General features: G+C 47.5%; 1 protein-coding gene across 6 annotated transcripts in view; it reads left to right on the top strand.

Annotated features, from left to right (window-relative positions):
- Window positions 1-14,858, top strand: part of SNRK (SNF related kinase) — a 168,042-nt gene that overhangs the window by 87,908 nt on the left and 65,276 nt on the right. For 4 of the 6 annotated variants that reach the window (XM_070726905.1, XM_070726906.1, XM_070726907.1 and 1 more), the window contains one exon: window positions 13,955-14,096. In XM_070726905.1, coding sequence (XP_070583006.1) covers window positions 13,955-14,096 — 142 coding nt within the window. Of the gene's footprint in view, window positions 1-4,652; window positions 4,784-9,367; window positions 9,417-13,954; window positions 14,097-14,858 lie in introns of those variants that run through there. The other 2 variants (XM_070726909.1, XM_070726910.1) reach the window with 2 other exon arrangements.

Genomic DNA, 14,858 nt, shown 5'->3' with positions numbered 1-14,858 from the left:
TTACAAAAAAAATAGCGATTTTAATTAAACAAAGAGAACTAAGAGATTTTAAAGAAATAAAAACTGCAGCATTGGAAAGTGCTCAAGCGGTAGTGGTATTGGGTTGGAGTCTATAAAATGGACATTACAGAACTGGTACTGGTACATGGTGGATCACATACATTTTGAAATCATGGAAATAAGATTAAACAACTTTGATGAAAACAAACTGGAGAAGCTGATGGCACGATGGAATAAGGTGAAAGGTTATATGCTGAGTAGAATCTGTGATGCAAATGTGAAAAATAAACTCCAATCACTCTTTCAGTAATAACAAATGCAAAGTAGAGCCAAGGAAATATATATATAAAAACTAGTAAATATTTGAACCCCCCTGCAATGGGTGGTGGTGGTGATGGGGTTTTTTTTTGTCGGTCAGGTGATGGGCACATGCACTGTGCACTGTTTTATGTTTGTTTTATGTAACCATATTTACAAAATCAATAAAAATATATTTAAAAAAACCCATCATGGCAGTTAACAAAGAATATATAGATACAATATGGAGGATCTGGAGGGGACGGATGTGATGCATGAATGATGTGGCAGGATTTTACATCATAATAGGAGGAGCTAATAAAACACACACACTGTTAACTATTTAATTACTGAATAACTCTGAAAGTCTCTGAATGTCTCTGGGGCTGTCAATACTCAGCATGACAATAACCAATACTTTGAATTGTGACCGGAAACTGATTGGCAGCAAATGCAGGCCACGGAGTGTTGTTGAAACGTGGGTGAATCTGGGAAGCCCCATGATGGCTCTCGCGGCCGCGTTCTGCACAATCTGAAGTTTCTGAACACTTTTCAAAGGTAGCCCCATGTAGAGAGCGTTGCAGTAATCGAACCTCGAGGTGATGAGGGCATGAGCGACTGTGAGCAATGACTCCCTGTCCAAATAGGGCCGCAATTGGTGCACCAGGCGAACCTGGGCAAACGCCCTCCTCGCCACAGCCGAAATATGATATTACAATGTCAGCTGTGGATCGAGGAGGACGCCCAAGTTGCGAACCCTCTTTGAGGGGGTCAGTGGTTCCCCCCCCAGGGTGATGGACAGACAGGTGGAATTGTCCTTGGGAGGCAAGACCCACAGCCACTCCATCTTGTCTGGGTTGAGTTTGAGTTTGTTGACACCCATCCAGGCCCCAACAGCCTTCAGGCACTGGCACATCACTATATAATATATAATTATAATTTATAATTATAATATAATTAACTCAGTTCTACCCAAAAATATACAGTAGTATTGGGTAGAACTGACTTAATTATATTAGTTTAAAACCATCCCAATTTCTCATGTGGCCCTATGGCAAAATTAATTGCCCACCCCTGGGCTAGAACAAACCCCAGTTCGTTCTTCCCTTGGTAAGTGACAGTCACGGCTCCCATACGCCAATTAATCTTGGGGTTCCATTTCTGCAGCCACGGTAATCCCTAAATAATTGCATTGTCTGGTAGGGGCCCCACAATAAATTGTATAGTCTCTTGATGGGACCCCATTTTCATGATTAAAGTCTTAGTCTCATGTATGGCTGGCTTCCCCCCTGCCATCGACCCATCCAATTGGGTAAATGAGATGGGGTCCCTCAGGGCCTTTAACATAAGGCCCAGATTCTCCGCCACCTCTGGAGACATAAGATGCCTGGTATAGCCCAAATCCAGAAGGGCTGACATGGTTCCCCTTGTCCCCCCTGTTGGGTCCCATAGTGTGATGGGAATGTATATACATCCGGAGGGGGGAACTTACCGGCACAGCTTCTTCAGGTTTGCTGTCCTTGACGATCAGATGTGTTGGAGGTCCTAGCTCCTCCCATTTGGGGGGGTGACTCTACAGCCTCTTTCCCCATTCGCCCGGCATCTGGGGTTTTCTTGGTGCGCTGCTCCAGTTTCTTTCCGCCAGTAAGGGTCACTCTCGGCACAGGTTTGCAAGGCACTCTGCTGCCCGATACCCCTCCTTTCCGCAAGGGAAACCAGCTGTAAGCCTGGTTTTCTCTGAGCTTGATCTGGCACCTTTCCTTGGGCCCCGTCCCCCCCCCGAAGGGGAACTTTTCTCACGCTGGCCCCTCAGGAATTCAATCTCCACCTTCACTGCCAGCTGGAACCATCTACTGAGGTTTCTAGGGGTTGCTCTGGCTCTGCAGTGTTGGTAAACCTCATCATTTAAGCCATCCATGTAATATTCTATGAGGATCCCCACTGTGTACGAGCTGCCATACACCATCAGCTCACGAAATTCCTGGGTATACTCCGCTACTGATCTCCCTCCCTGTTTTAGGGTCTTCAGCTTGGTTTTGGCTTTTCTTTCCGCCGCAGGATCCTTTAACCGTGCTCTGAGAGCCGTCATAAACTCATCAAAATTCCTAAGGGCGGGTCCCCTCTGTTCATGTAGGGAAACCATCGATTCCACCACTTTTCCATCAAGCACTCGGGTCACCACCCTCACTTGGGCTGGATCATTTGGGAGCTCCCCTCATAATTTTCCATGTACTGGTTCACTTGGGCCAAGAAATACCTTAGGCCTTCCGGTGCCCCATTATATTGCTGCATTAAGGGAGGGGTGTCTGGTGCTCTTCGCCTCCTGCTGTGTTTGCACTGGTGAGGGGGGATTTTGGGCTTGCACCAGAGGGGGGGTTTGGGCTGCTGCTCTCTGCCACATTCCCTGCTCTGAAGGCCCGTCTGTATCCTCATCCTCTCTTCGTTCCTCACTTGTAGGATCTGCTAGGTCTCTGTGGCCCCTTTTCTCCACCACTAATAGGGCTTCCTTGATGCCTGTAACCAGCTGGGCTAACAGACGGCCCTCCTGGCTGACCCCCCACCCCACCCCGTTCTTTTGTTTCTTACGGTGAGTCACATTTGCATCAGAAAAAAGAGGCTCATCCCCATGGATGATATATGTGGCTCATATATGTGACTTACTTCGACTCTCATGGACCATCTAGGGGCTCTCCATGGTGGCTCGGCTTGGAACTGGTCATCTCCACTTGGGCTTGAATCTTCCTCATTTTGGAGTATGGGGGGAGAGAGGGCTTCTTAAGCTGGTATCTTCCTCAGCTTGCTCCTCTCCGCTTTCATTCCGGGATATAGTTGCTCAGTCCCTGGTAGAATTAATTCTCCAGGAGTAACTGTTTCAAAGCAATCTTTGCTTAATGTCAGCTGCTACAGTCAGTATTTAAGAAAAATAAAACTCAGAGTCCATTTAAGATTCAAAAGTGAATTTATCAAAAATCAGAACTGAAAGCAATCAAGGTGAAAGCAAAGACTGAAGAAAAAGGCGTGATACATGTGTATATCAAAACCTCTTTTTGACCCCCCTCTTGGAGATTGGCCAATCCCTAGTGTCTATAACCATCAGGTGGACGCATCTTCAGACCCCGTCACATTTATGGGTTGTAACGTCTAACGGTCTCCTCCTGGTCACCTGGTTTCTAGGAAAACAAAACTTATCCCACTTCACTGGGGCTCCTGCACTCCCCCCCCATGCCCAAGACCCCTCCCCATTTCTATTGGCAACCAAGCATAGAAGTAATGCAGAATCATAGCGAAGGTTGACAGCCTATCAGGTAAGAACCAATGCCCCTTTCCTGCAGTACCAATCCTTGCCACCTGGAGATTGTATTGTCTTATAGTAAATTATTCTGCAAATAATTTTGCTGTGATATTTTAAAGAAGTTGCAGATTAATATGAAAGTCCCACAAAACTTTTATTAATACAGCTTTTCTGTAATACTGGTACCACTCTCAGGCACTTCGAGTTCTCATTATATTATAGTAATGCTTACTCCTATATGCTGACAAAATCTGCTAGTCCAACAGGTATATCTGATAAATGTCATATACAGTAATTAATTTCTAAGACTATTAAAATATTCTTCTCATGGTTGCTAATCTGAAGAAAGATGTATAATTTAATCATTTTTATTTCTGTTTTTAGACATTAATAACTGAGAAAGTATAGTATGCCTCCTTTGTTATGAGGCAACTACATTTTAAAAGATATAGCTTTTTTACTTTCTTTCTAAACTATAACATTTCTTTCATTAAAGAACAATTTATTAATTCTTTAAGGATTCAGTGTGAAATGCATTGGTGGACAGCTTTATTTGGCATTCTTTTCAAAATAAAAAATAGCATTTCAAATAATTTGTACAATAAAATTGATAGTAAATTTTGGGGCACTCTGCTTTATTAGATTTGTGACAAGCATTAAAGAGGCAGTCAGTGATGAAGTTTGGTTTCCATAGCAGTGACTTGATGTTATGTAAGGAGTAAGGAAGTTGCGCGTATTTGCCTGGTTGTCATGGCTTTGAGAATCTGGCTGGAACAACTTTCACAATTGGAGTGTTACAGAAGTATTTGAAAAAAAACAAATGCTAATCAAAAGCTATAAATCTTCATAAATTACAATTCCAAATTACATATTTGTTAAGACTTCCTTTAAATGAAGTACTATGTTTTAAACCAATGTTTCTAATATTTTTGTAGTCACAATCAGAAGTTTTCAATGGACCAGTACTTTTGCATCTCATTTGGAAATCAAGAACTCAGATTATGGAGGAAGAATGAGGATGCATACACAGCAAGATGCTTGAAGTCTAGGGTGAAGTTTCTACAGTCTGTGTTGATTTGGGAGCCATGTTATCTGCTGGTGTTGGTCCATTGGAAACTTTTGCATCTCATTTGGAAACCAAGGACCCAGACTACAGAGGAAGAATGGAGAAGCCCACACAGCAAGATGCTTAAAGTAGTGTTGATTTGGGGAGCCATATAATCTGCTGGTTTATTCAGCATTCATAACAAAAAGGCTTGATAGAGGCTTCAATGTTGTAAAATTTAACAGTAGGCATCTATAAAATTTTAGAAAAGAATATTCCTGAATGTAGGCTCCCATGGGAAAATCTACATAAAGTTTTAAGATCCTAAAGTTTTAGGATACCTAGGCTTGATTTTAAGGCTCCAATCCTTCCCCGCAGGGTGGCAGATTCAATTAGGAGATTCCATCCCAGACTGGTGATGGATCCAGAAGGTTTTCAAAAGGCGCTTGGGGTTTTGCCAGATTCACTTGTCCACAGTTTGGCAGAGTCACTTGCTGCAGCCTGGAATACAGCTGCGACGGAGGCTCTTGACCAAATTGCACCTTTGCGACTTCTCTCTGGGAACAGACTCTGGAGGTCTCCTTGGTTTACCAAGGAGCTCTGGGGAATGAAACGCCAGAAGAGAAGTCTAGAGAAGTGTTGGAGAAAGACCAGATCTGAATCTGACCAAACACTTGTAAAAGCTCATATTAAGATTTACAAAGTGGCGATCAGGTCGACAAGACATGCATACAATGTCGACCTGATTGCGTCTGCGGAATCTTGCCTGGCCGTCCTGTTCAGGATGACTTGCTTCCTTCTTAATCGGGGGAGTTGGGGAGCCCTTGCAGGGTAGTGCCGAGGCTTTTAATAAGTTTTTCGCAGACAAAATCGCTTAGATCCAGACTGACCTTAACTCCAATTGGAGTGCAGAGTCGGCTGACAATGAGTCAGTCGAGGTGACAGGGGCCTGTCTTGGTCCACCTGTTTGGAGCGAATTTGACCTGATGAAGTGGACAAGGCCATTGGAACTGTGAGTTCCGCCACCTTTTTGCTGGACCCATGTCCCTCCTAGCTGGTCTCAGCCAGCAGGGAGGTGACTTTGCCAATGCTTCTTTGAGGGAGGGGTCCTTTCCAGCTCAGTACAAGGAGGCACTTGTGCGCCCTCTCCTCAAGAAGCCTTCCCAGGACCGAGCCATATTTAACAACTATCGTCCTGTCTCCAGGTTGTTGAGAAGGTGGTGTCACTCCAGCTCCAGCGTTCCTTGGAAAAAGCCAATTATCTAGCGCATTGGTCCCCAAACTACGGCCCACGGGACACATGCGGCCCACTGAGGCCATTTATCTGGAGCCAGGCATTGGAGTTGGGGGCGGGGAGCGATGAAAGTGCAGAGGCCGGCTAAAGTTTTTCTTTTTTTGAATGGCGAAGGTTTTTCTTATTCTGAACGTTGCGCATGTGCACGCACTCCCTATCCCCCTGTGGGCTGGCAGGGGGATGGGGGCAGGGAGGCCACAACCTAGAGGCTCGGCACCCGCCCATCCACAGCGGGCAGGGCGGCCGCGGCTCTTTCCTTCTCCCGCTGGTAGCCATCGCCGCAGGTTCCTTGGGTGGGAGCTGCCACTCCCTCTGGGCAGCCCAGCCAGGCGGCCATAGAAAGTGCAGATCCTGTCCGAGGAACTCACGGCGACTACTCCCGGCTTGACTGGAGGCGATGCGGTAGAGCGGTGGGTGAAAGAAAGAGCCGCGGCCGCCCACGCCCACCACGAATGCTGGTGCCAAGATTCCCCGCTCCACACCAAGCGGGCTGAAAGGGGATTGGGATGGAGAGGCTAAAACTGAGATGCTCGGTACCCACCCATCTGTGTCATGGGGAGAGCGGCTGTGGCCGTGGGGTGGGAGCTGCCACTCCCTCTTGGCAGCCCAGCCAGGCGGCCGTAGAAAGTGCAGAGATTATTGCACTTTCTACAGTTGTCTGGCTGGGCTGCCCGGAAGGAAGTGGCAGATCCCGCCCGAGGAAATCACGGCAACTGCTGCCGGCTTGGCTGGAGGCGATGGCGGTGGGTGAAAGAAAGAGCTGCGCCCACGCCCGCCCGCTGTGAATGCTGGTGTCAAGCTTCCCCTCTCCACACCAGGTGGGCTGGCAGGGGGATGGGGGCGGAGAGGCCACAACCGAGAGGGTCAGCACCCGCCCATTCCCGGTAGGCAGGGGTGGCCGCGGCTCACTTTCTATTTCCTGCCGGCAGCCATTGCTGCAGGTTCCTCGGGTGGGAGCTGCCACTCCCTCTGGGCAGCCCAGCCAGGCGGCTGTAGAAAGTGCAGAGATTATTGCACTTTTTACGGTCGTCTGGCTGGGCTGCCCAGAGGGAAGTGGCAGATCCCACCCGAGGAACTCACGGCGACTGCTGCCGGCTTGGCTGGAGGCGATGATGGTGGGTGAAAGAAAGAGCTGTGGCCGCACCCGCGCTGCCCACCACAAATGTGCTGGTGCCGAGCCTCACCGCTCCACGCCAGGTGGGCTGGCTGGTGGATGGGGGTGGGGAGGCCACAACCAAGAGGCTCTGCACCCATCCATCTGCGGCATGGGGAGAGCGGCTGCGGCCATGGCTCCCTTTCCTTCTCCCACCGCCTATGTCTACCACCAGTGGCCATCACTGCAGATTCCTCAGGTGGGAGCTGCCACTCCCCTCTGGGCAGCCCAGCCAGGCGGCTGTAGAAAGTGCAGAGATTATTGCACTTTCTACGGCCGCCTGGCTTGGCTGCCCAGAAGGAAGTGGCAGCTCCTGCCCGAGAAACCTGCAGCGCCGGCCGCCGACTTGGCAGGAGGTGCTGGTGGTAGACATAGGCAGTGGGAGAAGGGAGACGTGGCTGCCCCTACCCGTTGCGGATGTGCCAGTGCCGAGCCTCCCCGCCCCCAGCCTCCGCAGAGAAGAAAGGGAGAAAGAGGGAACAAGAGAGAAAGATCAGCAGAGAGCGAGATAGAAAGAAAGAGGGAGAAAGTGAGAAAAAGAGAGAGAGCAAGAAAGGGGGGAGAGAGAAATAGAGATAGCAAGAGAGAGAACAAGAGAGAGAAAGAAAGCAAGAGAGAGAAAGAGTGAGAGAGAGAGAAAGAGACAGCAAGTGAGAGAGAGAGAGAGAAAGAAAACAAGAGAAAAAGTGAGAAAGAAAGCAAAAGAGAGAGACAGGGGGGGAGAGAGAGAGAGAGAAAAGGAGAGGAAAGAAGAGAGAGAGAAAGAAAGAAAGAGAAAACTCAGCAAGGAGTTGGGGACTTGCTCCACTTCGCCTCCTCTTCCTCAAGACGGCGTTAAGAAAACCGCAGGGTTTTTTTAATAGTCCGGCCCTCCAACAGTCTGAGGGACAGTGAACTGGCCTCCTGTGTAAAACGTTTGGGAACCCCTGATCTAGCGAGTCAGGATTTAGACCCGGCTATAGCACAGAAGCTGCTTTGGTCACACTGATGGATGATCTCTGGCGTGCCCAGGAGAGGGGTTTATCCTCTGTCCTGGTGCTTCTTGACCTCTCAGCGGCTTTTGATACCATTGATCATGGTATCCTTCTGTGCCAACTGGAGGGGTTGGGAGTGGGAGGCACCATTTTACACTGGTTCTCCTGCTAACTCTCTGGTTGGTCACAGTCGGTGTTAGCAGGAGGCAGAGATCGACTCCTAGGTCCCTACCTCGTGGGGTTCCTCAGGGGTCGGTTCTCTCCCCTCTGCTGTTTAATATCTACATGAAACTGCTGGGTGAGATCATCCAAGGGCATGGGGTGAGTTACCATCAGTACGCTGACGACACTCAGCTGTACATCACACCATGTCCACTCAGCGAAGCAGTGGAAGTAATGTGCCGGTGTCTGGAGGCTGTCAGGGTCTGGATTGGTGCCAACATGCTCACACTCAATCCAGACAAGACGGAGTGGCTGTGGGTACTGCCTCCCAAGGACACGTCCATCTGTCCATCCATCACCGTGGGGGGGAACTATTGACCCCTTCAAAGAGGGTTCGCAACTTGGGCGTCCTTCTCGATCCACAGCTAACTTTAGAACACCATCTTTCAGCTGTGGCGAGGGAGGCGTTTGCCCGGGTTCGCCTGGTGCACCAGTTGCGGCTCTACTTGGACAGGGAGTCTTTATTCACAGTAACTCAAACTCTTATCACCTCGAGGTTCGACTATTGCAATGCTCTCTACATGGGGCTTCCTTTGAAGAGTGTTCGAAAACTTCAACTTGTCCAAAATGCAGCCTTGTACCTTCCAAGAAATGCCTACATCTCACCATCACTCCGCGGACTGCATTGGCCACCAATTTGTTTCCGGACACTATTCAATGTGTTGGTTATGACCTATAAAGCCGTACATGGCTTAGGACCAGACTATCTTTGAGACTGCCTTCTGCCACACAAATCCCAGGGACCGGTGAGGTCGCACAGAGTTGGTCTCCTTAGGGTCCCTTCGACCAAACAATGTCAGCTGGCGGGACCTAGGGGAAGAGCCTTCTCTGTGAGAGCCCCGGCCCTCTGCAATCAGGCCCCCCCAGAGATTCACACTGCCCCCACCTTCCTGCCTCCCGAAAGAGTTTAAAAACTCATCTTTGCCGCCAGGCTTGGGGCTTTTAGATCTTCCCTCTGATCAATGAATGTTTTCAGTATGATTGTTGAATGATTGGTTTGATAGGTTTTCTTTTAATTGAATGTAATGGTTGTTTCAATGTATTATTAATTGGATTCATATTATTCTATTTTTGTACTTGCTTTGAGCCGCCTCGAGTCCTCGGAGAGGGGCGGCATACAAATCCAAATAAATAAATAAGTAAGTAAGTAAATAGTAATACAGTCCTGTCCCAGTTGTCAATGCTTAACTAAATAATATAGTCAACGGGTGGGTTCTCATTTAGCGATTGTCTCAGTAAATAACCATTCACACATATGATGATAATCAACAGTAATAAAACTACAGTAGAACCTCAACATACGAGCTGCTCTATATACGAGCATTTCGAGATGCGAGCTAGGAGGGGAGAGATATTTTTGTTCTACTTACGAGCCCAAATTCGGGATATGAGCGTTGCTTCCGCCGCCGCCAGGCTCCGCCCAGCTGTCATTTTGGAGAGAAGCAAGAAGCGGAGGAAGAGCTGGATGCTGGCGGCGGCGGAGGAAGGCAAATGCGGCTTGGAAGCTGGGAGGGGGGCAGAATATGGGAGGAGAGAGGCAGCCTCCACGCTTTCCTTTCGGAGGAAGAGCTAAGTGGCCAAAGACGTTCCGCCCCCCTCCCAGCTTCCAAGCCGCATTCGCCTTCCTCCGCCGCCGCCAGCCGGAGCGAGCTGTTGGGCTGCGCGTAGCGGGAGAAGCCTGGACAACGCTGGAGCGCTGGGCAGCACTACCGCCGCCGCGGGGAGAGGCGGGCATGTGGGCTGGCGGCATTGGGCTTGGTGGAAAGTCCGGGGGCAGCTCCAGCGACTCCCCTCCCGTGGCTGCTCGGTGGAAGGCAGAGGGTGCGAGGAGGAGGAGGGGGGGGCGAAAGCCGACACAAGGAGAAAGCGGAGGGGTGGGGGTGGCGGGGAGGCATAAGAAGAGAGGAACCCCCCTCCCTGCACTAACATTCTCTGACTAGCTAGAGGCGCGCGCGCGCGTGTCGGTGTGATTGCGACTCCCCTCCCGTGGCTGCTGTTGAGGCAGCAGCGGCTCTCTCTCCATTCTTCTCTTTCCCCCTCTCGGGCTCCGAATGCGGCGGGCGGCGGGAAGAGGAAACGAGGCAGTCCCGGATCGCTTGCTTCCCTGGCCAGCAAGCCTCGTTTCCTCTTCCCGCCGCCCGCCGCATTCGTAGCCCGAGAGGGGGAAAGAGAAGAATGGAGAGAGAGCCGCTGCCGCCTCAACAGCAGCCACGGGAGGGGAGTCGCAATCACACCGACACACGAGCGCGACTCCCACGCGCGCGACTCCCCTCTCGTGGCTGCTGTTGAGGCGGCAGCGGCTCTCTCTCCATTCTTCTCTTTCCCCCTCTCGGGCTCCGAATGCAGCGGGCGGCGGGAAGAGGAACCGAGGCAGTCCCGGATCGCTTGCTTCCCCGGCCAGCAAGCCTCGTTTCCTCTTCCCGCCGCCCGCCGCATTCGGAGCCCGAGAGGGGGAAAGAGAAGAATGGAGAGAGAGCCGCTGCCGCCTCAACAGCAGCCACGGGAGGGGAGTCGCAATCACACCGACACACGCGCGCGACTCCCCTCCCGTGGCTGCTGTTGAGGCGGCAGCGGCTCTCTCTCCATTCTTCTCTTTCCCCCTCTCGGGCTCCGAACGCTCCTGTCCTGGCTAAATCGTGTGGCAGCAAACATGCTTTGGGGGTTTGGCTGGGGGGGGAGGGAGTTAGGAAGGTGCTACTTCCCCCCAGCCAAACCCCCAAAGCATGTTTGCTGCCACACGATTTAGCGGCGAAGTAACGTGAAGGATTGGAAAGCTGAAAACGCCCGGTTTCAGCTCCCCAATCCTCCACGTTCCTTCGCTCCTGTCCTGGCTAAATCGTGTGGCAGCAAACATGCTTTGGGGGTTTGGAAGGTGCTACTTCTCCTCCCCAGACAAACCCCCAAAGCATGTTTGCTGCCACACGCGAGCGATCCGGGAGTCCAGGAGGGGGAGAGAAAGAGAAAGAGAAAGGGGGGAGAGAGAGAAAGAGAGGGATAGAAAGAGAGAGAGAGTGAGAGATGCTCAGTGAGCCTTTCTTTGAAGTTGCCTTTCTTTCTTTCTTTCTTTCTTGCTCTTTTTCTTTCTCTCTTTTACCTTCCCTTCCTCTATTTCTTCTTTTCTTTCTCCTTCCCACCTTCTACCCTCCCTCCCTCCCTTCACTCATTCCTCTCTTACTCTCCCCTTTCATACGTTTCCTTGCTTCCTTCCTCTGTTCCTATCCCTTCCCCCTTTCTTTCTTTCTTTCTTTCTTGCTTGCTTGCTTGCTTGCTTGCTTGCTCTTTTTCTTTCTCTCTTTTACCTTCCCTTCCTCTATTTCTTCTTTTCTTTCTCCTTCCCACCTTCTTCCCTCCCTCCCTTCACTCATTCCTCTCTTACTCTCCCCTTTCATAAGTTTCCTTGCTTCCTTCCTCTGTTCCTGTCCCTTCCACCTTTCTTTCTTTCTTGCTTTCTTGCTTTCTTTCTTGCTTTTTCTTTCTCTCTTTTACCTTCCCTTCCTCTATTTCTTCTTTACTTTCTCCTTCCCACCTTCTACCCTCCCTCCCTCCCTTCACTCATTCCTCTCTTACTCTCCCCTTTCATACGTTTCCTTGCTTCCTTCCTCTGTTCCTGTCCCTTCCCCCTTTCTTTCTTTCTTTCTTTCTTTCTTTCTTGCTTGCTTGCTTGCTTGCTTGCTTGCTTGCTCTTTTTCTTTCTCTCTTTTACCTTCCCTTCCTCTATTTCTTCTTTTCTTTCTCCTTCCCACCTTCTACCCTCCCTCCCTCCCTCCCTTCACTCATTCCTCTCTTACTCTCCCCTTTCATAAGTTTCCTTGCTTCCTTCCTCTGTTCCTGTCCCTTCCCCCTTTCTTTCTTTCTTTCTTTCTTGCTCTTTTTCTTGCTCTCTTTTACCTTCCCTTCCTCTATTTCTTCTTTTCTTTCTCCTTCCCACCTTCTTCCCTCCCTCCCTCCCTTCACTCATTCCTTTCTTACTCTCCCCTTTCATAAGTTTCCTTGCTTCCTTCCTCTGTTCCTGTCCCTTCCCCCTTTCTTTCTTTCTTTCTTTCTTTCTTTCTTTCTTGCTTTCTTTCTTTCTTTCTTGCTTTCTTTCCTGCTCTTTTTCTTTCTCTCTTTTACCTTCCCTTCCTCTATTTCTTCTTTTCTTTCTCCTTCCCACCTTCTTCCCTCCCTCCCTCCCTTCACTCATTCCTCTCTTACTCTCCCCTTTCATAAGTTTCCTTGCTTCCTTCCTCTGTTCCTGTCCCTTCCTTCTTTCTTTCTTTCTTTCTTTCTTTCTTTCTTTCTTTCTCTTTTTCTTTCTCTCTTTTACCTTCCCTTCCTCTATTTCTTCTTTTCTTTCTCCTTCCCACCTTCTTCCCTCCCTCCCTCCCTCCCTTCACTCATTCCTCTCTTACTCTCCCCTTTCATAAGTTTCCTTGCTTCCTTCCTCTGTTCCTGTCCCTTCCCCCTTTCTTTCTTGCTCTTTTTCTTTCTCTCTTTTACCTTCCCTTCCTCTATTTCTTCTTTTCTTTCTCCTTCCCACCTTCTTCCCTCCCTCCCTCCCTTCACTCATTCCTCTCTTACTCTCCCCTTTCATAAGTTTCCTTGCTTCCTTCCTCTGTTCCTGTCCCTTCCCCCTTCCTTCCTTTCTTTCTTTCTTGCTCGCTCTTTTTCTTTCTCTCTTTTACCTTCCCTTCCTCTATTTCTTCTTTTCTTTCTCCTTCCCACCTTCTTCCCTCCCTCCCTCCCTTCACTCATTCCTCTCTTACTCTCCCCTTTCATAAGTTTCCTTGCTTCCTTCCTCTGTTCCTGTCCCTTCCCTCTTTCCTTCCTTCCTTCCCACCCTCCGTCCATTCATTCACCCATTCCTCTCTTGATCGCTTAAAGCCGGTCCCTGCTGCAAAAAGGGTTGGGGACCTCTGTCCTACAGGATTGGGTGGCAGAGAAGTTGAACATATGTAAATTTAAAAGTTTAAGAAAGTTTACAAGTTAAGTGAAAGAAACTTCATTATTCATTTATATGTACATGTACATTTCTTCATTAAAAACATGTCTTTCTGCATAATTTAGACTAACTTTGTGAGTTTTTTGAGGGCTGGAACCAATTAAAATTATTTACATTAATTCCTATGGGGAAAAGTCGTTCGAGATAAGAGCTGCTCGACTTAAGAGCCCAGGTCCGGAACGAATTAAACTCTTATCTCGAGGTACCACTGTAATTTAAAGAGTAATTAGTACCCTTATGCTCAAATTTCTACACCTGAAAATGTGCTAGAATGAGAATAATGCTGGCATTGTTGATTGCCCCCCCTTTTTTTGTCATATGGTTTACTTACTGATCATGTCAATGGAATCAATTACAATTGCTAAATGAGAACTACCTGTCCTCATTTAGGCTGATTTGTTGCTTGATGTTTACACACTTAAACATTATAAGCAAACTTCATAACTGCTTGGCAGTTAGAACAGTTGTTTTATTATTTCTTTTGACTAATAGCATCACCAAATATAAAAGATGTGAAATGATTTATGCTGAAAAATAAAAAAGAATGAAACATAAACATTAAAATGTTTCATGAAAGTGCATAGAAAACATTTCAGCCCTTATGATCTTGTAAATTCTGACTAGTTAATACATTTGTTCAAATGGTAAAAAAAATATTTACAGTCTTGAAGTTTAAAATTTATTATGTTTTGCCAGATATATGGAGTCTGGGAGTTATTCTATACATGTTGGTATGTGGACAACCACCTTTTCAAGAAGCAAATGATAGTGAAACTTTGACCATGATAATGGATTGCAAATACACAGTACCATCTCGGGTGTCCAAAGAATGCAAAGAGTAAGTAAACGATTCTATTAAATGCCTTGTAATAAAAAGCATTATGCCAGTAATTTAAATATGGGCAGTGGTAAAGACTGGGGGGAACCCAGTCATTTCACTGCAATGAAAAAGTCACACACACACATGCACACACACACACACACACACACACCTTTCTTTGAATCTAATATATATACCCCCAAGATTTGTTCAAGGATCAAATGGAGGAATTTTATATATTATATTGAGTTCCTTAGAGGAGACGCAGGGTATAAATGAAAAACATGTTAAAAATGAAATAATTTATCCTCATTATTCAAGTTATCCACATATTTATTTTTGAATATCTTTTTTTCCCTATTTAATAATTATGCACTAGTCCTCTATTTTGTTTCCCCCTTAGTTTGCATTCACTGTTCTATGATTGTGGTTCTAGAAGACATTGCAAATTAAAATTCTGTCATAGGATAAAATATTATTTTAAGCTTTAAAGTTATAAGTATTCTGCTTTTGTACGAGAAACTGATTTTTAATGATGTCATATTATATTTCCATGCCTTTTTAAAAGAATGCTTGAAAAATTAATGAGAGCATGGATTTTTCAATAACTGTATTTATTTATTACATTTATATACTGCTCACTTCGCTTTTCAAAGTGTCTTAAAACTGTAAAAGTAAAAATATTTAAAACATTAAATACAAAGAAAGGAAATAAAAGGAAAGACCAGTACAGCAAATCGTCTCTGTCCACAAGTCACCTTCATTGTGGAATGTCCTTGT

Source organism: Erythrolamprus reginae, chromosome Z, assembly GCF_031021105.1.
Source record: "Erythrolamprus reginae isolate rEryReg1 chromosome Z, rEryReg1.hap1, whole genome shotgun sequence".
NCBI lineage: Eukaryota > Metazoa > Chordata > Lepidosauria > Squamata > Dipsadidae > Erythrolamprus > Erythrolamprus reginae.
The sequence above is the reverse complement of the archived record's forward strand: the minus strand, read 5'-3'. Positions and strand labels throughout refer to the sequence as shown.